This window comes from Microcaecilia unicolor, chromosome 1 (genome assembly GCF_901765095.1).
Source record: "Microcaecilia unicolor chromosome 1, aMicUni1.1, whole genome shotgun sequence".
NCBI lineage: Eukaryota > Metazoa > Chordata > Amphibia > Gymnophiona > Siphonopidae > Microcaecilia > Microcaecilia unicolor.
Window position 1 is genome coordinate 563268093 of NC_044031.1, and position 27142 is coordinate 563295234.

The 27142-nt window shown below is 41.3% G+C and overlaps 1 protein-coding gene across 1 annotated transcript; it reads left to right on the plus strand.

Moving 5' to 3' along the window:
• The first annotated feature begins 991 nt into the window (after positions 1 to 991).
• TRHR (thyrotropin releasing hormone receptor) lies at positions 992 to 25180 on the plus strand. The gene is made up of 2 exons (XM_030190205.1): positions 992 to 1777; positions 24755 to 25180. The coding sequence occupies exons 1-2, from the start codon at positions 992 to 994 to the stop codon at positions 25178 to 25180; spliced, it is 1212 nt and encodes a 403-aa protein (XP_030046065.1).
• Positions 25181 to 27142: the final 1962 nt, after the last annotated feature.

The following is a 27142-nucleotide window of genomic DNA, read 5'->3' on the forward strand; positions in this document are numbered from 1 at the left end:
AAGTTAAAACATGGGGAAGGACAGTCCCTGCTCAAGAGAGCATACAATCTAAAGGACCCACTTAATAGGGCATGGTGCTATTGGCAAAGCAGGTATCAGCAATTGCCTGGTCACTAGGGTATATTTATTTGTTCCATGTCAATTTTCACTCTACTGTCTGTATGCTCCTAGATGAATCATTAAATTAAGCTTACTTCATTGTATATTAAATATGCGCCTTTGTAGCATATATGTGCAATGTGTTTCAGTGAAGCTCAAATAGAGTTTGGGGCAGCTGAGGAAATGCAGTAGGTAGTGCTTTAATTCAGCTCAAAAAGCACAATTGCTTAACATTGTATTTTGTTACCAGATTTGCTATACATTTTTGTAAAAATTCAGACTTAGTAGATGTGCTTATCCAGTTGTTATGCTTATCACGTTAACTTCTTTAGTGTGCTTCAGAATCTGAACTGTGCTACCATGTAAAACTGTGACTAAATCAACGCTATAATACAACACCCAAACGAGAGTGATAGAGCAGGCTTTACAACTGTATGTTTCTTTGCTACAGGATAGTTGATCACTATATTACAGAGATTTTTAAGTGCACTCCTACAGTATGAAATATAGAAAACTAATTGTGCCATCCTTAAAAGTTAAATAAAGCGATAAAAACATGTTTCATATTGTGGCTATCCAATTAGCTTTTAGTTGATTATCATTATTCTAATTTAACACAAATTGTAGAACAAGATATGATCTACTAAAAAGAACAACAATTCTGGCATAAAGATTATTGATAAAGGAGATATTATAATGCCATGCTAATGCTAAGTTCGCAGAGTCTGTACCATACTGTTGATACTACTTTATCACTTTTTTCTTCCAGGAAGAACTATTCTTTGTTTTTTGTTTTGTTTTGGGGGGGTTTTTGCACAAAAGTACTGGGCCGCACAGAAAAGATGCCTTATTGATAAAGTCCCATTTCTGAGAACGCTTCAAATCGGTGAAGATGGACAACGAGACTGTAATGGAATTCAACAATCAGACACTACTTCAGGACAGAAAAGGTCTTGAGTACCAAGTGGTCACTATTTTCTTGGTCATCCTGATCTGTGGACTGGGCATTGTGGGCAACATTATGGTAGTTTTAGTTGTTCTCAGGACAAAACATATGAGAACACCAACCAACTGCTACCTTGTGAGCCTTGCAATAGCTGACTTGATGGTATTAGTAGCTGCAGGTCTACCTAACATCACAGACAGTGTCTACGGCTCATGGGTGTATGGATATGTTGGATGTCTCTTTATTACATATCTTCAGTACTTAGGCATCAATGCTTCTTCTTGCTCGATCACTGCGTTCACCATCGAAAGATATTTAGCAATCTGTCATCCAATCAAAGCCCAGTTTCTATGTACCATCTCCAGAGCCAAAAAAATCATTATTTTTGTCTGGGCTTTTACATCTCTTTATTGTTTGATGTGGTTTTTCTTGCTTGATCTCAATACAAGAATTTACAAAGACGCCATCGTTGTGAACTGTGGTTACAAAGTGCCCAGAAGCTACTATTCTCCTATTTATTTGATAGACTTTGTTGTATTTTATGTTGTGCCAATGACATTGGCCACAGTCCTCTATGGACTCATTGCCAGAATATTGTTCTTGAATCCCATCCCATCAGATCCTAAAGAAAGTTCTAAGACTTGGAAAAATGAGTCAACTCATCACAGCAAAGCTTATAACTCCAAGATGTCCAGTAGGTGCTCTAATAGCACTATTTCTTCTAGAAGGCAGGTAAGAATGTTAGGCAAACTATAAATGAACATGAAATCATATAATTTTGAGCTTGTGTTTTATATAGAAAAGTAAAAAAAAATTGAAAAACATTTTAAAAAAATCTGTATCCAAACAAAAAGCACTTGGCATTTAGAGTAAAAAGTACAACATTTATTTATTTATAACAACCACAAAATCATGTACTTATTAAAAACAAAAACAATGAAGGTACAGAGGTACATTGACGCAATATACTTACGACCGTAGAGCAGCCATTCTCAACCCAGGCCTCAGGACACAGCTAGATGCTTGGGTTTTCAGGATGTTCATGATGAGTAGGCATGAGATAAATTTGTATACAATAGAAGCAGTGCATGCAGATCTGTCTCATGTATATTCATTGTGGATATTCTGAAAACCTAGTACCAGTAGTAACATAAGGCTGCTGCTAGAGGTCGCAACAGCCATTTTGAGTAAGGATCCATGACAGGCGGGAATGAGTGTGCAACTTCCTGCCCATAGGATCCCAGTAGACCACCAGGGATGCTAATCATCATCTGACAGTCCCTTATACATTGGGTTTTTCCTTTAGGGGTCCTTTTACTAAAAAAGTAGGCCTGGTGTGTCTGGGGTTTACTGACTTTGAAGGAGCGGGAGGAGACCTGTTTGTACTTGTGGGTCCCATCTGATATTCAGCTGGGACCCGCATAGGTTCTGGCAGCTCCATATGCTGAATTAGCCCTGGATATTCAATGTCAGTGCCCGGACATGGCCCAGCATTAAATATCCAGGGCTAATTGTACCCTTGGCAGTCAGCGTTTAAAACTATGCCCATTGTCACAGGCTGAATATTGACTGGATTAACTTAAATGCTGGTGCAGATGCTTAAAATATGCTGTTCACTACGGCTGCTGAAAATGACCATCACTGAAGGCAAGTTCATAACAGGGTGCACATTAAAAGCCTAGTCTATAAAGGAACACAGTGCCTATGTTCCTTTATAGAATATAATCACTTGAAAGGGTACTGCAAGTCGAAAATGGTAGCACATCCCAACACCACACACAACTCTAAATTAATAACTCAAGGTATGACGGACCATCAAAAGGTGACCAAGAATATATACACCAAAACTCGTCATCAATCCCAAAAAATGCTTGCAAACTTTACCCAAATATAATAATCTTATCTCAAAAATTAATGTTTATCAAATTGTATATCAATTACTGAATTGTAAAAATGCCGCATTTAGGAGTCCTTTTACCAAGCTGTGTTAGAAAGTGGCCGGCACTGCGATTAGCAGGTGGGTTTTCCGCATGCTGCAACCACTTTCTAGCGCACCTGAAAAATGGTCGTGATCGTTTTTGGGTTTTTTTTGGCCACGTGCTAATTTCCGATTAGTGAGTGACCATTACTACCGGGAGCCCTTACCACCACCTATTTAAGAGGCGATAAGGGCTCCCAAGCTACTCCTGTGCTAATTGAGTAGCATGCAGTAATGTGCCCGCACTACCTGATTAACTCTTCCGTTCTCCGATTCCCTAATGTGGCTGTGCCACATGAACTTGATCTTACCACAACATCACCCTGCATTTGTTCACACCGGAGCCTGCAAAGGCCTCTCTGGTACTATGTAAGCCACATTGAGTCTACAAATAGGTGGGAAAATGTGGGATACAAATGTAACAAATAAATAAATGCCTACTCTCCGCCCCCAAACATGGTTCCTGCAGGAAAAAATTTAAAAATAATTTTACCACAGACGTAGCGCCTGCTGATGGTCAAACTACTGTGGGACGCCTCAGCGCATCACATGGTAGTGCCCTTTTACCATGCGGTAGGCCCATATTAAGCCCACCGCGCCTTAAAAAAGGACCCCTTAGAGAGATGAGTTGGAAAATAACCATAAGGTGACCAATTTACAAGTTGTACTACAGGCCATAGTAACTCAGGTGGACTATTGTAATGTTGTTTTGTTTTACGTGCCAAGCAATTGCATAGACTTAGATCATACAAAATGCTGCTGCCAAATTAATCTTAGGAGGCAAATTTACTGATCATGCTACTCCTTTTCTGATAAAAAAAAAATACATTGGCTTCCAATAAAAGCAAGAATCGAGTTGAAACTATTGTCTGTTTTTAAAATTTTGTATGGACTTGATTTTGACTATCTCCGTTCTTTGATCTCTTTATATTCTCCAAGCAGATCCTTATGTTCATCTCAGGAAATTTGTCTGCTTATTCCATCAAATATTCTTTATTTATTTAAAATTTTGTAGCCCGCACATCTACCATTCTGAGCGGGGGCCAATTCTTTGAATCTTTGTTTTTTCCACACTGGTTTAGGTGATCGCCTTGAGCAGTAAGATGTAAGAGTGGAGGAGTGGCCTAGTGGTTAGGGTGGTGGACTTTGGTCCTGAGGAACTAAGTTCGATTCCCACTTCAGGCACAGGCAGCTCCTTGTGACTCTGGGCAAGTCACTTAACCCTCCATGGCCCCATGTAAGCCACATTGAGTCTGCGAAAATGTGGGATACAAATGCAACAAATAAATAAACTACCCTCATGCAGGATAAATGAAACCTGATTCATGTTGGCAACTGGTTACCTGATTTTTGCCATTTGAAAGCTACATCTTAAGTTAAGTTTTTAAAATTCAATAATTGATATATAATTGGATAAACATTCAGTTTTTGAGGGATGATTATTACATTTTAGTAAAATTTGAAAAACATTTTTGATGACTGATCACGGGTTTTGGTACATATTTTCTCTTGCACAAATGAGTTTGAAGAGCTAATCATCTTCTGACGGTCCCTCATACCTTGGGTTATTCCTTTAGGGATCTTTTTACTAAGCTGTGGTAAAAGGAGGCCTGTGCCAGCATCAGCGCATGTTTTTTGACATGTGCTGAGACCCCCTTTTACTGATTAAGTTCCAGCACTACAAAAATAGGACATATTTTTGTAGCGCCGGAAATAGCACGTGCTAGGGTTGGGAACTACTGCCAGGATCCTGCTGTAGCCCAGCGGTAATTCCAGATTGGCGCACGGTAAGCCCACAGTGGGCTTACCGCTGCTTAGTAAAAGGGCCCCCTATAGAATTCAAGCATAACCGGGTATCAACAAGCCTAGTAATGATCACTTACGCCAGCCGTAGAGCTAGTGCAAATGGCTAAGTAAAGCAACAAACTAGATGACTTTCAGTATTTTCTAAGTTCTGCATGTAAATGGAGCCTGCCTATGTCCTGCCCGTGTTTTGCCTTATTTAACTGCACCTGAATGTTACACACTTCCAAACTAAGGTCGGTCAAGGCTGAAGAGTCACCATGAAAAATATCTTTCAGACTCAGTATCTCCTTCATATTATTTTGAAAAGAAATTCCTTGAACATCTTGTGATGACATTCTAACTGAGAAGAAATGTCTAATATAATATAATATAATATGGACATTTATATTCTGCTTTACCCAAAAGGCTCTAGGCGGATAACAGCATTTATTAAAAATGAGACAGAACTCATTGAGTTACAGTTAACTTGCAGTAATTTAAAATCAACAAATATTCATTACTTCATACTGAATAATCCTTCAGATATTGAGCAAACAGGAAAGCCTTAATCACTCTCCTGAATGCTGAGTAACAAGTGATGTTTCTAATATCTTTTGGTAAGTTATTCTATAACTCTAGACCGCTTCCAATTCAAGATCTGTGCCTTGTAGCCACCTTTCAACAAACTGTAACAGGAGGAATATTAAATCTTTCCTCATGATTAGGATGCAAAGTTCTGGAAGATGAATAGAGAGAGACTATATTATGAAGGTCATTAGGGACTAAGCCATGTAGAATTTTAAAAACAAACAGTGACTTGAATTGAACTCTTGCCCAAACTGGCAACCAGTGCAACTTAACCAAAGATCCAATTTAGGTTGATTATTAGCCAGTAGCAGACTTAATTTGTATCTTGGGTGTTAGATTTTAAGGACTTTTTCACACTCGTATACTTTGGTGTTATTGATGAGTTTACCTCCCCAAGAATTACTGATTTTATAAAACAATACCAGGAATTTCCCATTAAGGTAGCCGTCTTCACCAGCATTCACAAGTGCCCCCCTTCTTTTCTGGCTCTAATTGCTTACTTCCATTACTCCTTTTTATATATATGGCATTTCCGGTCAAGTGAAATCCACTGATAAGCTGTACTACTGCTAGAAATTAAATTCATTAAAGCAAGACAGCACATGCCAATCAACGTTATTATTCAAATGTGTGCATCATGAATATCCATTATTGCAGTAATCTATTAATAAAATCTCCTCCATGAAAGCCAGCCTTATATAGTACATTTCAGCTCATGTTTAATCTCTAATGTAGAGAATTTGAGCTGTGCAAGTTCCAAGGCTTTTTTGTCCTCTAAAGATACATACAGTGTTGCTAGGATTAACAAATTGGTTACTTGCGTGGAGAAATGCAAGTCATATGTCACAGCAGTAATTAGTGTGATCGTTTCTTTTTCCATGGGAAAGAAATTGTTTGTGAAAAAGATACAGGGCCCAATATTTAAAACAATTTAACAATGAAGAAGAAACTCCTGCCCATTTAAATCACGCGAACAGGTTAGGAGGCGATATTCAATAGAACTTAACTGGCAGTGCCACTGAATATCTTCTCTGACTGCTGCAGCACTGTCCAGGCAGGACCGCAGGAAGATATTGAACAGAAGAGGGGAAAGAGGAAAACCCTGGAGAACTCCACAGAGATTGGATCATGCTGAAGAGAGAACATCTTTTGCAATGACTCTATTGGACCTGCTAGTCAGGAAACCACAAAACCATTTCAGACATTTTCCAAAATACCAATTTCCTTCAAGATCTGTAGAAAAATAGCATAAGCTACCAGATCAAACGTCGAGGAGCAATAAGGCGCTCTTTCTTTCACTTAGTAAAGCCCTGGCATGATCCAATAAAGAGCCTATTACTATTTCTGTACTGTAGGTAGAACGGAAACCTGATTGGAAACATGCTGGATGTTGAATGTATCAAGGTATTGTTCTAATTGCAGAGTTACCAGTCCCTCTATTAATTTAGTAAAGAGTGATATTGAAGCTTGGGGCCTATAGTTGGAATCAAGGGTATCGGGTTGTTTTAGATCCTTCAATATTGGGGTAATTACTATTTCACCAAGTGCTATCTTTGCCCAGTTAACTAAGTGGGTATGGCTCTGAATATTGGGTGTACCTGCCACTCACTTCGATATTCAACACATGGAAACAATCACAAAGAAAGTACAAATACACTATAAGACAGACCAAAAGATTATAGTATAAAACTAAAATAGGGACAGATTACAAAGACACGAAGAAATTATACCAACTCATGAACAAACTCCTAGACACCAATCTGGGCACCACATTGAATACAGATATCCCATCTGCAGATAAACTTGCTAAGTATTTCAATGAAAAAATTGTAAACCTACGCAACACGCTACCTCAGGACAACATTGACGTCGAAAACTTCCTTAATGAGTTGGACCCAACCACTGGAGAATACCCGGCTGACCGAACCTGGTTAAATTTTGCCCTCCTTACCGTCGATACAGTTGCACAGGTGATCAGCAGGTTCTCCATCGCTCACTGTAAACTAGATACCTGCCCCAACTACCTAATGAAATCTGCCCCTAACCGCTTCATAGTAGACCTAACATCCCACCTAAATTACATGCTACAGCAAGGTCTCTTCCCTAAGGAAAATGGCAATATCCTACTCACCCCTATACCAAAAGACACCAAGAAAAAAACAAATGAAATTACCAACTATCGTCCAGTAGCATCCATCCCGTTGTCAGTCAAATTGATGGAAAGCATGGTAGCCAAACAACTTACAGATTATATAAACAAATTCTCAATATTACACGAATCACAGTCAGGTTTTCGCCCCTTCCACAGCACAGAAACAGTATTATTCACTCTCCCAGCTAAATTCAAGCAGAAAATAGCAATAGGCAAAAACATCCTTTTCCTCCAATTCGACATATCTAGTGCATTTGACATGGCAAACCACAACATATTAATAAGACTACTAGATCAGTTTGGGATTGGTGGAAACATACTTAGCTGGATCAAGGGCTTCCTAACCACAAGAACATATCAAGTAAAATCAAAATCAAACATATCATCACCATGGAAAGCAGACTGCAGAGTACCACAAGGATCACCACTATCACTGATCCTCTTCAACCTAATGATGACCCCACTAGCCAAGTCCTTATCCGACCAAGGCCTTAACCCCTTCATCTATGCAGACGATGTCACAATATACATTCCTTACAAATCTAAACTGACAGAAATCACCAATGAAATCAAGATCAGCTTGAACATCATGGACTCTTGGGCAAGTGCATTTCAACTAAAACTCAACAAAGAAAAAACACACTGTCTTATCCTCTCATCCCAACACAGCGCGGATAACCCCACAATTATCAACACCTCAGATTACACCCTCCCTATCTCATACAGCCTGAAAATCCTCGGTGTCACATTGGACCACTACCTAACACTAGAGAGCCAAGTGACATTCACAAAAAAGAAAATGTTCCACTCAATGTGGAAACTCAAACGCGTGAAACAATTCTTACTGAGGCAAACATTTTGCAACCTGATACAATCAATGGTACTAAGCCATGTAGACTACTGCAATGGAATTTATGCGGGATGCAAAGAACACACATTAAAGAAACTTCAGACTGCTCAGAACACGGCAGCTAGGCTTATCTTCGGAAAAACGTGATTTGAAAGCGCAAAACCCCTCCGCGAAAAACTACACTGGCTCCCAATCAAAGTATGCATTGCTTTCAAAATCTGCACCCTGGTTCACAAAATTATCTATGGTGAAGCCCCAGGATACATGACAGACTTGATCGACCTACCAACTAGAAACACATCCGAATCAACACGGACGTACCTAAATCTGCACTACCCAAGCTGCAAAGGACTCAAATACAAATCAACTTACGCATCCAGCTTCTCCTACATAAGCACACAACTGTGGAACGCATTACAAAAAGCCTTGAAAACTACGTACGACCACCTAAACTTCCGGAAAAAATTAAAAACTAACCTGTTTAAAAAGGCATACCCTACCAATCCAACATAAATGCCTGATCTCTGCAACAAAACTAAAGTACGTAATGGACATAACACAACTCTTCCGTTGTACGATTCCCTAATGTGGCTGTACCACATGAACTTTATCTTACCACAACATCACTTTGTATTTGTTTACACCGGAATCTGCAAACGCCTCTCCGGTACTATGTAAGCCACATTGAGCCTACAAATAGGTGGGAAAATGTGGGATACAAATGTAACAAATAAATAAATAAATGCTGGTACCTGGATATAACCCAGCACTGAATTTCCAAGTCTAAATTAGCCAGTTGCAGTCCGCATTTATTAAAATGCAGACTGCCACCAGTTCAATATTGACCCAATGGTAAATATTTGATATTTGTGATAAACTATCCAGCTTATAATCGAAAGACAAAAACGCCTATATTGCGACCTAAATCGGGAGATAGGCGTTTATCTCCCAAAAATGAATAACGCGGTATAATCGAAAGCCGAACTTGGACATTTTCAACTGCACTCCATCGCGGAAGCGTACAAAGTTGACGGGGGCGTGTCGAAGGCATGGTGAAGGCGGAACTGGGGCGTGGTTATCGGCCGATCAGAGATGGGCGCCTTTCGCCGATAATGGAAAAAAATATGCGTTTTTAGCGAGAATTTAGGGCACTTTTCCTGGACCCTGTTTTTCCACGAATAAGGCCCCAAAAAGTGCCCTAAATGACCAGATAACCACTGAAGGGAATTGGGGATGACCTCCCCTGACTCCCCCAGTGGTCACAAACCCCCTCCCACCACAAAATATGCCGTTTCACAACTGTTTATTTTCACCCTCAAATGTCATACCCACCTCCCTGGCAGCAGTATGCAGGTCACTGGAGCAGTTATTAGGGGGTGCAGTGGACTTCAGGCAGGTGGACCCAGGCCCATCCCCCCCTACCTGTTACAATTGTGCTGCTTAATGCTTATTAGTCGTCCAACCCCCCAAACCCACTGTACCCACATGTAGGTGCCCCCCTTCACCCCTTAGGGCTATAGTAATGGTGTAGACTTGTGGGCAGTGGGTTTTGAGGGGGATTTGGGGGGCTCAACACACAAGGGAAGGGTGCTATGCACCTGGGAGCTCTTTTACCTTTTTTTTTTTGTTTTTGTAAAAGTGCCCCCTAGGGTGCCCGGTTGATGTCCTGGCATGTGAGGGGGGACAGTGCACTACGAATCCTGGCCCCTCCCACGAACAAATGCCTTGGATTTATTCGTTTTTGAGCTGGGCGCTTTCATTTTCCATTATCGCTGAAAAACAAAACCGCCCAGCTCACAAATTGTCGAATAAAACATGGACGTCTATTTTTTTCGAAAATACGGTTCGGTCCGCCCCTTCACGGACCCGTTCTCGGAGATAAACGCCCATGGAGATAGACATTTTCGTTCAATTATGCCCCTCCACGTCATCCATTTCTTTTCTGTTCTTTTTTACCTATTCCTTATCCATTCTTTAGTACTGTTCTCAGTTCAGACCTTGTGGCAGTTACAATTCAAACAACCTTACTGGCCAGACTGGATAGACCATTTCAGTTTTTATCTACCGCTATCTAACCCAAACATTCTGGTTTTCACGATATCAATATATTTTTATTTATTTATTGAGACTTATTAACCACCATTATGAAGACATTCACCTAAGGCAGTGTACAGCAGGTATAGTTTAACATAAAGTTTACAATTTTGTTAACAGCATAATAGGAAAAATGACCAAACATAAACAAAAATACAATAAATGAGGTAAACATGGAAACAGCAAATTGAAACATAATAGGACTAATATGAAACAGGATCAGAAATATGCATATTTAACAGCACTGTAGAACAATCATATAACAGAAATATGAAAAATGTCTGTATAACACAAACAATGCCATAATAGACAGCATGGAAGAACATTCATTTAACATAGATAAATACAATGTCAGCATGATACCAATGAAACATCTACTAATCATGCATTAGAATATATAAACATCATAACATTTGAATAACATAGATATGATGCTAATGCTTTTCCTACAATATAGCATAGTTGAGGGGCCAAGTGCAATAGATATATGGGAACAAGATGGGTAGTACAGAGTCAATTGGGATAAACAGAGTGGTATAGAATGAATAAAAGTGAATTGATTTTTTTTACTCTTTCAAAAAGTACAAAGACTAGGGGACAGTCAATGATAATACTTTTAAGATGAATAGAAGGAAATATTTCATCACTCAAAGAAAATTTAAGCTCTGGAACTCATGGATGTGGTTACAGCAGTTAGTATAACTGGGTTTAAAAAAAAAGTTTCAGCAAGTTCCTGGAGCATGTACTGCTTCCCCAGGACTGAGTTGAGAACCTGTGCTTGGGGAGGTGAAAGGCTGGAGTCTTTGAACATCATCATGAGTTTCAAACGAAGTCTCCTTGGACTGTAGCTGGTATAGGAATCTTGGATCTGAGATTAAGGAGGATAGTCACTGATTAGAGTGAGTATGGAATAATCATATTCCTTTTATCTGTCACATTCTCAACCTCTCACTTTCCAGTGAAACTGTCCCTACTGCCTTTAAACAATGCTGTGGTCACACCTCTCCTTAAGAAGCCTTCACTCAACCCTACTTGTCCCTCTAATTACCGACCCATCTCCCTCCTCCCTTTTCTCTCCAAATTACTTGAGCTGCCTTGATTTTCTCTCCTCACATGCTATTCTTGACCCACTACAATCTGGTTTTCGCCCTCTCCACTCAACCGAAACTGCGCTTACTAAAGTCTCCAATGACCTATTACTGGCTAAATCCAGAGGTCAATATTCCATCCTCATTCTTCTTGATCTTTCCGCTGCTTTTGACACTGTCGATCACAGCATACTCCTCGATACCCTGTCCTCACTTGGATTCCAGGGCTCTGTCCTTTCCTGGTTCTCTTCCTACCTCTCCCTCCGCACCTTTAGTGTTCACTCTGGTGGATCCTCTTCTACTTCTATCCCTCTGCCTGTCGGCGTACCTCAGGGTTCTGTTCTTGGTCCCCTCCTCTTTTCTATCTACACTTCTTCCCTTGGTTCATTAATCTCATCCCATGGCTTTTCCTACCATCTCTATGCTGATGACTCCCAAATCTACCTTTCTACCCCTGATATCTCACCTTGCATCCAAACCAAAGTTTCAGCATGCTTGTCTGACATTGCTGTCTGGATGTCTCAACGCCACCTGAAATTAAACATGACCAAAACCGAGCTTCTCATTTTTCCCCCCAAACCCACCTCCCCACTACCCCCCGTTTTCTATTTCTGTTGATGGCTCTCTCATTCTCCCTGTCTCCTCAGCTCGAAACCTTGGGGTCATCTTTGACTCTTCTCTCTCCTTCTCTGCTCATATCCAGCAGATTGCCAAGACCTGTCGTTTCTTTCTTTACAACATCCGTAAAATCCACCCCTTTCTTTCCGAGCACTCTACTAAAACCCTCATCCACACCCTTGTCACCTCTCGTTTAGACTACTGCAATCTGCTTCTTGCTGGCCTTCCACTTAGTCACCTCTCCCCTCTCCAATCATTTCAAAACTGTGCTGCCCATCTCGTCTTCCGCCAGGGTCGCTTTACTCATACTACCCCTCTCCTCAAGTTGCTTCACTGGCTCCCTATCCATTTTCGCATCCTGTTCAAACTTCTTCTACTAACCCTTAAATGTACTCACTCTGCTGCTCCCCAGTATCTCTCCACACTCGTCCTTCCCTACACCCCTTCCCGTGCACTCTCCTCCATGAATAAATCCTTCTTATCTGTTCCCTTCTCCACTACTGCCAACTCCAGACTTCGCGCCTTCTGTCTCGCTGCACCCTATGCCTGGAATAAACTTCCTGAGCCCCTACGTCTTGCCCCATCCTTGGCCACCTTTAAATCTAGACTGAAAGCCCACCTCTTTAACATTGCTTTTGACTCGTAACCACTTGTAACCACTCGCCTCCACCTACCCTCCTCTCCTCCTTCCTGTACACATTAATTGATTTGATTTGCTTACTTTATTTTTTGTCTATTAGATTGTAAGCTCTTTGAGCAGGGACTGTCTTTCTTCTATGTTTGTGCAGCGCTGCGTACGCCTTGTAGCGCTATAGAAATGCTAAATAGTAGTAGTAGTAGTAATCATAGAGCTATTATTCTAGGGCCCGAATTTTAGGGATATCATATTTTCTCCCCCCAAAAAAGAGAACACATGCCCCGCCCCTGCCACACCACTGATCCACCCCACCACACCACCACCCCCTGTCACATACCGCCCTGCCCCTTTCACACCCCAGCGCGCCCCCCTGTCACACCCCTAAATGTGTCCTATCCTCCCCTTACCTTACTGTACAGCCCTGGTGATCTAGTGACCTCTTTGGGACAGGAAAGAGCGCCCTCTTTCCTGCCCGGAGCAGCTGCAGATTGTGTTGCTGCCTCCCGTACTGGCGCCATTAAAAATGCCCACAAATCTGGACAAACGGGTAGGCTGGCAAAACCCACCCGGTTGCCCGGCTATGTCCTCAAAGAGAGGACATGTCTGGGTAAAACCAGACATATGGTAACCCTACCAATATTCAAAACTCCTGGCTGGTTATATAGAGGGGTATAATCAAAAGGGACGCCCTCGTCAGGGACGCCCTTTTTTTCCATTATGGGTCAAGGACGTCCATGTGTTAGGCAGGCCCAAGTTCTGCCTTCGCTATGCCTCCGATACGGCCCCTTGAACTTTGGTCATGCCTGCGACAGAAAGCGGTTGGGGACGACCAAAATCGGTTTTCGATTATATTGATTTAGACGACCCTGTGAGAAGGACGCACATCTTCTGATTTGTGTCAAAAGATGGGCATCTTTCTCTTTCAAAAATTAGCCTGATAGTGTTTTAGCACCTAACTGCAGATATTCAATGGGAAATAACCACTTATCTCCTGCTGAATATCCGTGTTGCTAGCTCTCTAACCAGCTTTATTGCATGATATAGCTGGTTAGGCATGGATATTCAGCGTCAAACTGGCTAAGTTTAGTGGTTAAAATAGACCGCATAAATAGCAGGCCTATCTTTAACCGCTAAGCACTTAAGCAGCTAGCGCTGAATATCTGCTTAACCAGTTAAGTTTCCACAGGCAAAAATGAAACCATATATTCAATGCCAATTGCTGGAAACAGTCTGGCATTTAACACCAGCAGTGGACAGCAAAAGCGCTGCTTGCCACCAGCTGAATATTGGGGGGGGGGGGGGCTAGTGTTTTTTCTAGTTTATTAAGTTCGATACTATTTTAGCTTCTTATCTATTGTGGGACTGCAGTACTATTGCAAGATTAAATAAAAAAAAAACATTAGCTGAATTAACAAGAGACATTCCTATGTCTGGACATTGATAAAGGGAAGAAAATAGCACACAGATCTGATTTTTGAATAATTTCCAACCATTTTACACCTGATCTACATCCCAGAATGTGAGGGAGTCTATAGGACATTGTCATATCCCCTTAAGAACAGTCCCTCACAGAGTCAAGGCCACTTTAAAACTCTAGTCCAACCCAAAGGGGGAGCCGGGACAGGAGGGCATAGTCCAGGAAGTATAAAAGGTTGGGCCAGAGCTAGGTTAAGGAGGCCCAGAGGAAAACACGTAAGGTGTCAGAAACAGCTGATAACGCCAGGAACTTCCTTGAATGAAGGCGCTACTCCGGTGCTGAAGAACTAGAGGCTCTCTTCGGCTGGCGGGCCAGCAAACAAGGTACCTGAAGCGGGGGGGGGGTGGCAATGGTGGGGGAGGGTTGGTGGTGGGAGGGGGTTCAAGGGGGTCGTCGGGAGGGGGATGCAATATGGCGGTGGCGGTGGCAGCTGGGGGGGCGGCGGCGTGGGGGGGCAGCTAAACAGTGCCCCCCCCCACCTAGGGCTGTGGCCCCCGCTCCTGGCGAGGTCTGGCTACGCCCCTGGTGTTTACAGAACTAGCTTTGAGTATTATTTCCTCCTTTTCTGTGAAGTGAACAGGAGCCCTTACCCGATACCTTTGATAAATATTATTTGCTTTCATTGTACTTTGCTGAGTGTGTGTGGCTTGTGTTACCTGGTTCCATGGCTCTTCCTCGCTCATGTTACCACACAGAAAAACAGAAGGTGCAAACATAGTATCTGTTTTGTTCAACTGAGACATCTACAAAGCTTGTTTTTTATTTTTTTGATGAAGCACATTACCATCCTAATGCATCATTGACACTTCCTTTTTTTCTCTTCATTATTCAGACCACCATTTTTTCATACTCTGCTGCCTTGTGGCATAACTCACTGAGAGTACTGTCCATACAAGTCACACATCAACACATAGGTGTCATAAATGTCATTTTTTATTATCCCATTCAGTTGTGCAAAATAAGATCTTAAGAGGCAATTTGTGTAGTTTATATGCATTATTTTTCATAAATAAGTTTGCAGCGACACATTCTGTATTTTGTTTTGACAGTTACCTTTGATTCTGTTTTAATCAATTTTGCAATTTGTCTCACTTAAACGTCATGACTTTTTATGCCTTTATAATTTTTAAAGCTTTGGCCATTCAGTGACGTCAGCCATACTTGCTGACTTCAGGCACTTATGCAGAGCATTCCTCCAGTGAATCTTCAAAACTCAAAACATTGAACGCTGTCTGTGTCGGCTGGAGAAGCTGAAATAAACGTCTCGCTCACTGGAAATTGAAGATTTCTATAGCAACCATTGAAAGACTATTTATACAGTCTTTCTATAAAGGTTTTGTTTCTTTTTTTTTTTTTTTTTTTTTAATTTCTATTTATTAATTTCAAATATACATTCATATAAAAATAAATGCAGAAAATCAGGAAATAAAAAAAAAAAGAAAAAACATAATAGCATACACCCTGGCTATCGTTACCGTAGTCAAGGGTAAATAGCAATGTTATAGTTACTTAGACCACAATAATATTTGATCAAGATATAAGGTAATTAATCACAAAAGCAAAAAGAAAAAAAAAGTACAATAAGAGAGTAAGAGCTAGATCACTGTCTGCGGTTTTAGCTAACTTCGGTTGCTATCAAAGCAGATTCGCCGCCGCTTTCTTTTACTATTATGAACTGCTTTAACTTTTCTGGGTCAAAGAATACATAATAAACCATTCTTGAAGAAATAAGGCATCTACATGCAAATTTTAACTTAAAAGTTCCACCTAATGCGAGAATCCGGGGCCTAAGTCCCAGAAATTCCCTTCTTCTTCTCTGAGTAGATTTACTGATATCAGGAAAAACTTGTATCTTTGAACCCAGAAACAGAAGAGACATAAATTTGAAATATAGCCTAAGTATATTGTTTCTATCTGTTTCGAAGGCAAAGGTTGCAAGGAGAGTCGTGCGTTCTGTGATGGTTTCTAAGGACGTTTCAAGGAATTGTGTTAAATTCACTGGAGCCTCCACAGAAGTAGTTTTGGCTCCAGTAATATAATACACTTTTACAATTGGAAGTAAATCTTCTTTTGGAATTCCTAATACATCAATAAAATACTTTTTTAGCATTTCCATTGGAGGTGTTAAAGGACATTTAGGAAAGTTCAAAAATCTTAAGTTGTTTCTCCTTAGTTGGTTATCAAAATGTTCAATTTTTCTTTGAGCATTGTCTCTATCAGAAACTAAATTACCAACAATTGTTTGCAGTTTTTTGATTTCAAGTGAATTAAACTCACTCTTGTCTTCTTGCTCTTTAACCTTCGATTCCATAGTATTCTGTTGTTGTTTAAGGCCATGTAGTTCAAAGTTGAAAGAAGTTGAAGCTTGAAGCAGAGACGAATTCAATGCCTGGATAGCGTCCCAAAGAACCTCTAGGGTAACAACTGCCGGTCTTGTAATAGCGCCAATATTCACTGGTGGAGCCATGATAGGAGAGGGCGAGGAAACAATACTTCCCGACCTCTCGTCTGATGTATTCCTATCTGGCGTCGAAAAAACAACAGGGCCGCCTGTAGCCTCGGAAAACACCAACTCTGGCTCTCCCGTCGGTCTCGAACCACCACCAGGTCTCGGCGGAGCAGTCTGTTGGGGCGGGCTTAATGACGCCCCTTCTACGCTAAGATCCCCCGGATGGTCTGGGGATCCAACCATGGCAGGAATCAAAGCGCTTCGCGCCTGGAGTCCAAACGCTTCCAAAGTCGGTTGTCGGAGAGTTAAAGTAGAAGCGGGGCTAGAAGCGGCTTTAGCCCCGCTTTTTCCCTTTCTTTTCCCCATTGACTGGGTTCCGGAAAGATAAACACTCCGAAAAAAAAGGACTTGTGGTTCGGAGCTCTCAGGAAGCGTTCCCTCTCACGGACGCCATCTTGATCCGTCAAGGTTTTGTTTCTTAACAAGGTTCCGATTGATAGAACATTCTCAATATAAATATTCAAACGACAAGAGAATACACACATGGTGTAAAGACTCCTGATGCAGGCCAGTTTGGCCGAAACACAGCTGTGTCGAGTCATATCACCTTTCAATAAAACATTGAGTTTCAATATATATATTTTTTTGTGTCGTCTTGATTTGTTTTGTACTTTTTTAGATTCCTATTTTTTGAATTTTATTTTTTAATTTTCCTATTTTTAATTTTGGTATTTTGGTATTTTATTTTACTCTTTTTTTGTTTTTTTATTTTTATTTTATTATTTATCATTTTTTTTGTGTCATCTTCGCTGTTTTTCGCTATTGAAACTGTTTATGAACAACTTTCAAAGCTGAATGTGAACAAAACCATGGGGCCCAATGAGATACACCCCAGGATACTGAGAAAACTTAAGATCTAACATGCGAGTATGAGTAGAAACTTGAAGACATAATATGCATTACCTAGAAGAGAGGAGGGACAGGGGAGATATGATACAGACATTTAAATACTTGAAAGATATTAATATACAAACAAATCTTTTTCGGAGACAGGGAAGCAGTAGAACTAGAGGGCATGAATTGAGGTTGCAGCGTGGTAGACTTACAAGTCAAACAAAGAGAGTGGAAGGCACCAGGACAAAGCCCAAGATAAGCCATAAAGACTCAGGGGCCCTTTTACTAAGTAGCGTAAGCGTCTACACACACCCAACGCGTGCCAAAGTGGAGTTACTGCCCAAATACCGCGTGGTTCTTGCGGTAATTTCATTTTTGGCGCATCTCCGATACGCACATCTGAAAAAGATTTTTTATTTTCAGGCGCGCATAACGGATGCGCGCCAAATGGCATTTGACACCCGTAGGTCATTACCACCCAGATTCTTTACTGTTAGGTCAGTGGCTGGTGGTAAGGTCTCAGACCCAAAATGGACGCACGTCAATTTTGATTTTGCCGCACATCCATTTCTGGCAAAAAAAGGCCTTTTTTTACAGGCACTCTAAAAATGGATCAGCGCACGCACAAAACCCGCGCTTACACTACCATTTTTCAGTGCACCTTTGTAAAAGGACCCCCCAGTTTATTCCTTGAGAACAATAGATGTATGCACAATACAGGCTTCGCATGCAGTATACAGGATGCACTTAACCACAAATTCTCAACACAGGCCGTATTCCGGTACTTATGCCTTCATCAGGAGACCTCATAAGAATATGAAAATACAAATCACAAAATACAATTTATGTAAACATGGAAAAGTTAACGTGGAAGCAGCAGAGAACATGTGATGCTGACTAAATAAGAAATACATAAGTCAAAAAACAAAGTATAAAAGATGAGAGGAAATGTGAAAAATAAATACTAGCAAACCAGAAGCAAACAAGAGCCCAAACCAGGTATTGAACAAAAGAGTGTTGCACAATGTATGTAGAATGTGTGAGAAACCAATAAAAGTGGAACCTGTGTCCTAAAAATAGCTTTACTCGAGCTAAATCTATGTGATAACCAAGTAACATCAGGAAAATGTTTTTCACGGAGAGGGTGGTAGAATGCCCTCCCAGAGGAAGTGGAGGAAACAAAATAGTAACAGAATTCAAAAAAGTAGGCAATAAAGACAAGGGAAAGAGAGTGGTGCTTCCACTAGAAGCCAAAGAAATATTAAGGGGTAAATATTCATACTAAAAGGGTGTTATCTAAGTGCTCGACTTTTTGTCATTACTAAAATAAGCAGGGTGTTAGCTAAGGGAATGTTTTCTTCTGGGGAAAAATAAGAAGAAAATAAAGAGGAAGAAACATATATTTTTAAATTAAGGATTAATACATTTTAAAAAATTTTGAATAAAATAAGAAAATTATCATGAGATTTTTAGACCACTGATGAATACTACAACCCCAGTGAAAGACACTAAAATTTAAGCATTTGGGTGTTTTGAGGCCTTTTCCTCGTTTTAAGAAAAAGAAGTAATATATGTCTTTGTAGTATTACTGGACTCGTCAATATTGTGTTCCATTTGATTTTTAGAGCCACAGTTATCTTTCTTACTTTTTTTGATCATTTTTTGGCCAACACTGGCATTATGCCTGGATATCCAATGCCAGGCCATGTCTGCACACCAGTGCTAAATATCCATGTTTATGCAGCCACTATCTCTGATGCAGTTAAATGTGATATTAACCGCCTAAGCAAAACTGGATAAAGATGTTTTATGCAATCTGATTTGTCCAGTTAACTTAGGGCCCTTTTACTAAGCTGCAGTAGAAAGTGCCCTACACTAGCGGCAGGGCCATTTTTGCCATGCGCTGAGGCCCTTTTTACCACAATGGGTAAGAAGGCCCCAAAAGAGACATGGCCATGTGGTAAGATTGCTCTTAGCGTGTGGCCATGTGGGGGGGAGCACTTACCACCACCCATTGAGGTGGCAATGAAGGCACCTGCGCTAAACCAGCGGTAACCCCTAGTGAATATATTTTTAAAATATTTCCATTAGTGCCAGAAATGCCATCCACTGGGGGTGAAATTACCGCTGGTGCCTGCGTTGGGCCAGCGGTGTTTCCGGAATGGTGAGCGGTAAACCAGCATTGGGCTTATCGCTGCTTAGTAAAAGGACCCCTTTGGTGGTTAAGTGCTGATTATCAGTACTTAGCTGCTTAAGCACCAACTCTGTCCCTGGACTACCAGTTTTCAGTTTAGCAGTTAGTACGATATTCAGCGGCATTATTATGCACCACTGAATACAGGCAGATAGCCCTGCACAAACAATTTAACAGTTAAATCTTTTTGAATATTGACCTCTAAAAGAATAATAATCTTCACTTATAAAATTAAAATTAAATTGGACACATTGCAGAGTATTGTAGTAGGTAAAATATGCTTTATTCTCATTGTTTGAGTATATTTTCCTGTGCTAAATTTTCAGTTCTTAACAGTATATTTGAAATTCTTAAATTGCATTGACATTGTTTTGTCATGATCTTGACATCAAAACAAGGTTTCTAGAGATTTAAAGTGGAGCATTTGTTCCATTTTGACACTGTAATAGGATCTCTGTAGATTGCAGCAAAATTGTGCTATGCTGTACTGACAGTGCAGTAGAATCATTAAGGTACTGGAATTAATATCAATTGTTTTGACACTCTGTACGTATTTGTTTTGTGATTGTAATTTTTTACAGAAATAAAGCATATTGTTTGTAAAATAGCACATGCCCAGAAGAGATGATAGTGTAGGTAACAGGCTTTTTATATTTAAAAGAAATCATTTTTGAGTCTAGATTTATTTGATTATTGTGTTAATTTGTTTACTCTTTCCTGTCATTCTTTTGTGGTGCAATCTGCTCTGGACCTAATGAACTAAAGTGGAATATATAAGGATGGAGTTAAGTTACATTAAATGTACTGCAATGTCCCAGGAAGATAGAGAAAAAAACAAATAATAGATGGTGAAATATGGTTACACCCAGCTTCAATCTATACAGGAAGCACAGAAAAGGCACAAAAGGAGGAGTGGCACTATATACGCCTAGTTTTAGGTGGTCATTAAATTGTTAAATAAATAAATAAAATGTATAAACACAACAGAATGAGGACTTACATAAGTACATAATTGTTGCCATACTGGGACAGACCGAAGACCCATCAAGCCCAGCATCCTGTTTCCAACAGTGACCAATCCAGGTCACAAGTACCTGACAAGATCTCAAAACAGTACATTTTATGCTGCTTATCCCAGAAATAAGCCGTGGATTTTCTCCCAAGTCCATTTTAATAATGGTCTATGATGTAAGGAGGAGGCACTGGAGGATAATCTAAAAAAACAGAAATGAAGCTTTGAGGGGCCCTTTTACTAAGTGGCGGTAAGCACACCGCAGGCCCAAAGTGGACACTGACTGTAGTTCCACCCCCAGCATGCAACATTTCCAGTACTAGTGGAAATATTGGAAAATATTTCTGTAGGCACTAACCCGGCAGTAATAATGCAGTGTTGCGCACTACCCGGTTACCGCCGGGTTAGTGCCGTAGCCCTTACCGCCACCTCAATGGGTGATGTGTAGGACGTCAGACTCAGAAATAGAATGAAGCCTTGTGCCGGAAGAAGAGGACCTCGGCTGGTGGGGGTTGGGGTCCCCCGCCAGCAAAGGTAGGCGACAGCGGGTTGGCGGCGGGAGGAGGGGGGTCGAGAGGGTCGTCGGCAGGGGGCGGGTCAAAGTTGTTGTTGGTGGTGGTGGTGGTGGTGGTGGTGGCGGTGGGGGGGTCAGCGGTGCTGGGGGGGGGCTAAAATGTGCCCCCTCACCTCGGGCTCTGGACCTCCCTCCCGCCGAAGTCTGGCTACGCCCCTGTAAAATCAGCAGCACTTAAATAAACAGTGCCACTGAAGATCAGCTGTGAATGCTGAGGTGCTATCTGGGTAGTGACGGTGTAGTCTGTGAGCAGAGTTAGAATTGAGCATGGTCTTACCCATTTAGCAGCATTTTTCAATCTTTATGCACTTAGGACCTGTTTTACAAAGCTGCGGTACCGATTCCCGATGTAGCAATGACAGGAAGCCCATTCAATTCCTATGGGCTTCCTCTCATTTGCCACGTGGGAATTGCTAGTGCGGCTTTGTAAAAGAAGCCCTTAATTATCAAGGCATCGGATTAGGCCCAGCATTAAATAACCAGGTATAATTCAACTCCTGCCTGTCAGCAGCTTTAAAATTGCTCACTGCCATGGGCTGAATATGGGTCGGGGGGGGGGGGGGGGGGGATGATAAGATACTTCCATAATCAGGGAAGAGATCTAGTAAAGTGTATCTCAGTAGGGTAGCAGGAGCTATGTGGGAGAGTATATGAGGAAATGTCCCCATAGGTGTTAATTTTGTGCATGCTATGAAAGAAATGAACATCATCTCCATGCCAGAGTATATCACATATCTACCCCTGAGTAGTCCAGTGCAGTGTTGTGAGGGACTAGGGATATGTATCTGTAGTGTGCATTTGTATATTAATGTGACTTGAAATATTTAGGAGCCTTTTACTAAGGTGTGGTAGGCCTAGTGTGCAGTAAAAGGGCACTGCCACAAGATGCGCTGAGGTGTCCCACGGTAGTTTGGCCATCAGTGTGAGCTACTCCCACAGTCATAGGAGCCAACTTTTCAAAATTATTGGGGGTGCTAAGCCTAATGGAAATAACCCCTCCCTGGAACCATACAAGGAATTTTCTCAATATTGGGGGTGCTCAAGCACCCACAGCACCCACAGAGTTGGCTCCTATGCCCACAGTAATTTTTTTTTCTCCACAGGAGGCATGTCTGGGGGTGGAGAATAGGCATGCCTACACCAATCAGATAGCGTAGGAACATTACCGCATGCTACCCGATTCACATGGGAGCCATTATCAGGCTTATTTTCGAAAGAGAAGGATGCCCATCTTTCGACACAAATCAGAAGATGGGCGTCCTTCTCACAGGGTCGCCCAAATCGGTATAATGGAAAGCCGATTTTGGGCGTCCCCAACTGCTTTCCGTCACGGGGTCGACCGAAGTTCCTGGGGGCGTGTCGCAGGCATAGCAAAGGCGGGACTTGGGTGTGCCTAACACATGGGCATCCTCGACCCATAATGGAAAAAAAGGGCGTCCCTGATGAACACTTGGAGGACTTTACCTGGTCCTTTTTTTCTTACGACCAAGCCACAAAAAGGTGCTTGAACTGACCAGATGACCACCGGAGGGAATCGGGGATGACCTCCCCTTACTCCCCCAGTGGTCACTAATCCCCTCCCACCCTCAAAACATTTTTTAAATCTTTTTTTGCCAGCCTCTATGCCAGCCTCAAATATCATACCCAGCTCCATGACAGCAGTATGAAGGTCCCTGGAGCAGTTTTAGTGGGTGCAGAGCACTTCAGGCAGGCAGACCCAGGCCCTTCCCCCCCTACCTGTTACACTTGTGGTAGTAAATGTGAGCCCTTCAAAACCCACCAGAAACCCACTGTACCCACATGTAGGTGCCCCCCTTCACCTATAAGGGCTATGGTAGTGGTGTACAGTTGTGGGTAGTGGGTTTTGGGGGGGGGGTTGGGGGGCTCAGCACACAAGGTAAGGGAGCTGTGTACCTGGGAGCTTTTTCTGAAGTACACTGCAGTGCCCCCTAGGGTGCCCGGTTGGTGTCCTGGTATGTCAGGGGAACCAGTGCACTACGAATGCTGGCTCCTCCCATGACCAAAGGGCTTGCATTTGGTTGTTCCTGAGATGGGTGTCCTTAGTTTCCATTATCGCCGAAAATCAGAAATGACCAAGTCTAAGGACGACCATCTCTATGGATGACCTAAATGTTAAGAGTTGGGTGTCCCCGACCATATTATCGAAACGAAAGATGGACGCCCATCTTGTTTCGATAATAAGGGTTTCCCTGCCCCTTCATTGGGACGTCCTGCGAGGACGTCCTCAGGAAAACTTGGGCGCCCCTTTCAAATATGCCCCTCAAAGCCTCCTAAATAGGTGACAGTAAAGACTCCTAGTGGTAATGGCCACGTGCTAATGGGGAAATAAGCACTTGGCCATTAAAAAAAATGAATGCAGCCATTTTACTGCCACGCTAAATATGACCACAGCACACACGGCTTAGCAAAAGGACCCCTTAGTGAGTGTTAAATCAATTTACTATATGTTAAATTAGAAATTAACTTATGTTAATTTCATTAATGCACATTAAATAAGCTGGATAGCTAACCTGCTTGCATGTAGGACAGCTTTTTTCTATCCTAGATTATGTGAATGCTGATCTAGATAGCAGCACTGGAAAATCACCACCATATGGATAAGTGCCAGCTGTTCTCCAGCACTATCTAGAGAGTCCTGTTGAATATTGGGACACTAGAACTTATCCATTTAGCAGGTTCTCCTAATGAAAATGATAAAGGAGATAGAACAACCCCTCTATGAAGAAAAGCTAAAGAAGTTAAGGACTGTTCAGCTTGGAGAAAAGATAGCTAAGAGAAGATATACACTTAGAAAATCATGAGTAGGATGGAACTAGTAACTAGGAAATGGTTGAGGATACACTACATGAAATTATAAGATAGCACATTTAAAACAAATCAGAGGGGAAGTCACTGCTTAGCTCTATACATGAGGAATAAGTAATGGATCTACTCCTTGGGATCATGCTGGGTATTTGTGTGTGGGCTCTGGAAGAGTTTTGCACTTACACATGTACTTTAAATTTTCAAAATTGTGCGTACTTTTTAACTTGAAAAAAGTACATAATTTATGTGCAAGTATTTTTCCTGGGGTTACTTTCAAAGTGGAAATACTCATAAATATTCACTTGAAAATCTTGGAAAGTCCACGGACTAAAATGTACTTTCAACCAGTGAATTCGGTTATAAATTTACTCCCATAATTATTGCCCCGTAAGTTTTTTGATATATGTATCAATGCATTTAAATGTTCTTTATAATGTATTTCAAACATACACGGAGTAACGTTTATAAGTTCTCTTTCTGTTTTCCCCTACAGGTTACCAAGATGCTGGCTGTCGTCGTAATTCTGTTTGCATTTTTATGGATGCCCTACAGAACGTTAGTGGTAGTAAATTCATTCTTGTCTAACCCTTACCATGAAAATTGGTTCCTGTTGTTTTGTAGAATTTGCATTTACCTAAACAGTGCCATCAACCCTGTGATTTACAATCTGATGTCCCAGAAATTTAGGGCAGCTTTCAAGAAACTCTGCAAATGCACACAGAAACGATCAGAGAAGCCCACCAACTACAGTGTGCCCCTTAATTACAGCGCCATCAAAGAGTCATCGAATGGAGGAAGTCCTGACCATTTCAGCACTGAACTGGAAGATATCACTGTCACAGACACCTATTTGTCTACGACCAAGGTATCTTTTGATGATAGCTATTTATCTTCTAAGGTAACATTCAGCAGAACTTAAAGAAAGAAAGAAAGAACGACAAGAAACTGAGCCAGAATATTTGTGGAGGAAATTGTAGATGGGTGCAAGAGCAAGAGTTGCTTTTTCTGAATAGTGCTCATGATCAAGCTAGTAACAGAAAAGGTCTTTTTACAGGAACATTTTAATCATTTGTTTTGGAAGTGACTAATTACTTCTAGATATCTGCTTTCCATTCAGGTTATGGAGGGTGCGGAGGACATTTCAATATCCCCTCTCTATATATCTGTAGAATCACAAACATACTATATCTAAATTGTGGAAAGAGGTCAAAGAATACCTGATACACCACTGATTGCTAAAACTGCTGTTCCATACAAGGTATCACCACCACTATGGCATCTTAAGAAATGTACAAGTCATTTCATTGTTGTTTTGAGTAAAAGTGCCCAATGCTTGGTTTACATCATCTTGCTGTTTATGGATCTTCAGTGTATATCCTAATCCTTTTTCAATTCTACCACCATTTTTGTTTCCACCACCTTCTCTGGAAGGGCATTCTGAGAATCCATATCCCAAAATGTGGCTCCAGAGAAGGTGACTGAGACAAAAACAGTGATGGAGTTCAAAAAGGAGTACAATATAAGATATAGGATCCCTAGAAGATGATGGAGACCAGGCTTTGGGCACTTCGACTCAAAAGAGAATTAAAGTGATTTTTGCATCAAGGAATATATAACAGAGCAATAATAAGAAATAGAGGGGTCCTTTTACTAAGGTGTGCTGAAAAATGGCCTGCGGTAGTGTAGGTGCATGTTTTGGCTGCGTTCAGCGCACCTGTAAAAAATGCCTTTATTTGGGAGGCGCCGAAAATGGACGTGCGGCAAAATGAAAACTGGCTTGTGTCATTTTGGATCTGAGACCTTACCGCCAGCCATTGACTTAGCAGTAAGGTCTCACACATTAACCGGGTGGTAATGGTCAACCCACATTCAAATGCCGATTACCGCCCGTGCGCCAGAAAATACAAATATTTTGTGACGCACATAGTGTACGAGCATAAAAAATGATGCCACGCAGTAGCCGGGCGGTAACTCAGAACTGACACTTGTTGGGCACGCATAGGCGCTTACGTGGCTTAGTAAAAGGGCCCCAAAGTACTTAGTATGGGCATCCATACCCTTCACTGCCCCCTTGCCTAAATCCCTTACCCAAACAATATGCAACAGCAAAACAAGGTTCCAGCTCTATTACATTTATCCAGTATACAAGAATCTGTGAACACAGAACTTTTTATAAAATATGTATGGTCCTACAAACGTATATATTATGGAGCCATACACAACAAACACAGCCATTAAGAAAAAAAGTGTGGTCAAAAAAAGAGCAGCATCACTAGGCAGTTTGCATGTGTAAGTTTTGATTTATGCTTATATATGTAAGGCGTACCACTGACTCATTCAAATCATGGATTTTGGAAATCTGCACACCCACAAGGAGATGATTAGGGAACTGCCCTCTAAAGCTGATGCATTTTGCAATTGGAAGTAATTTTGAACACCAGAAGGTACGCACAGTTCCACCTCAATCTCTTCTCCAAACTCCAGGTTTCAACGAGAAGTTTGCCAAGTGTCATGAGTGACTCAAACAAATGTAAAAGCTGGTAGGAAATTTTTCCAGGATATACAAATATTGCTATTCTAAAATATACATTTTATCTACTATTTTAACACTTTGAGTGGCCTTCCATAATCTTCTTCAAATAATCAGTGACCATACCAATCAGACAAACTGCAACCCACAACAAAATAGAAGAAAACCCTTCTGAATCATCTGGATGAGGTCCACACTTTTTATACAACACTAATCATCCCTCCCCTCCATGAATCAACAGTGTATGGGGGAGAACACCACCTCTTGAATAGAATTTATTTTTTAGTAGGAGCTGTTCTCAAAGTATTCTTCTGATGCTTAACCACCAAATCCACACTCCAGAAGATGCCA

Coding starts and splice junctions, on each gene's coding strand:
- TRHR (XM_030190205.1), top strand. CDS start 992: ATGGACAACGAGACTGTAATGGAATTCAACAATCAGACACTACTTCAG. Junction 1,778..24,754: donor CTATTTCTTCTAGAAGGCAG/GTAAGAATGTTA, acceptor TTTCCCCTACAG/GTTACCAAGATGCTGGCTGT.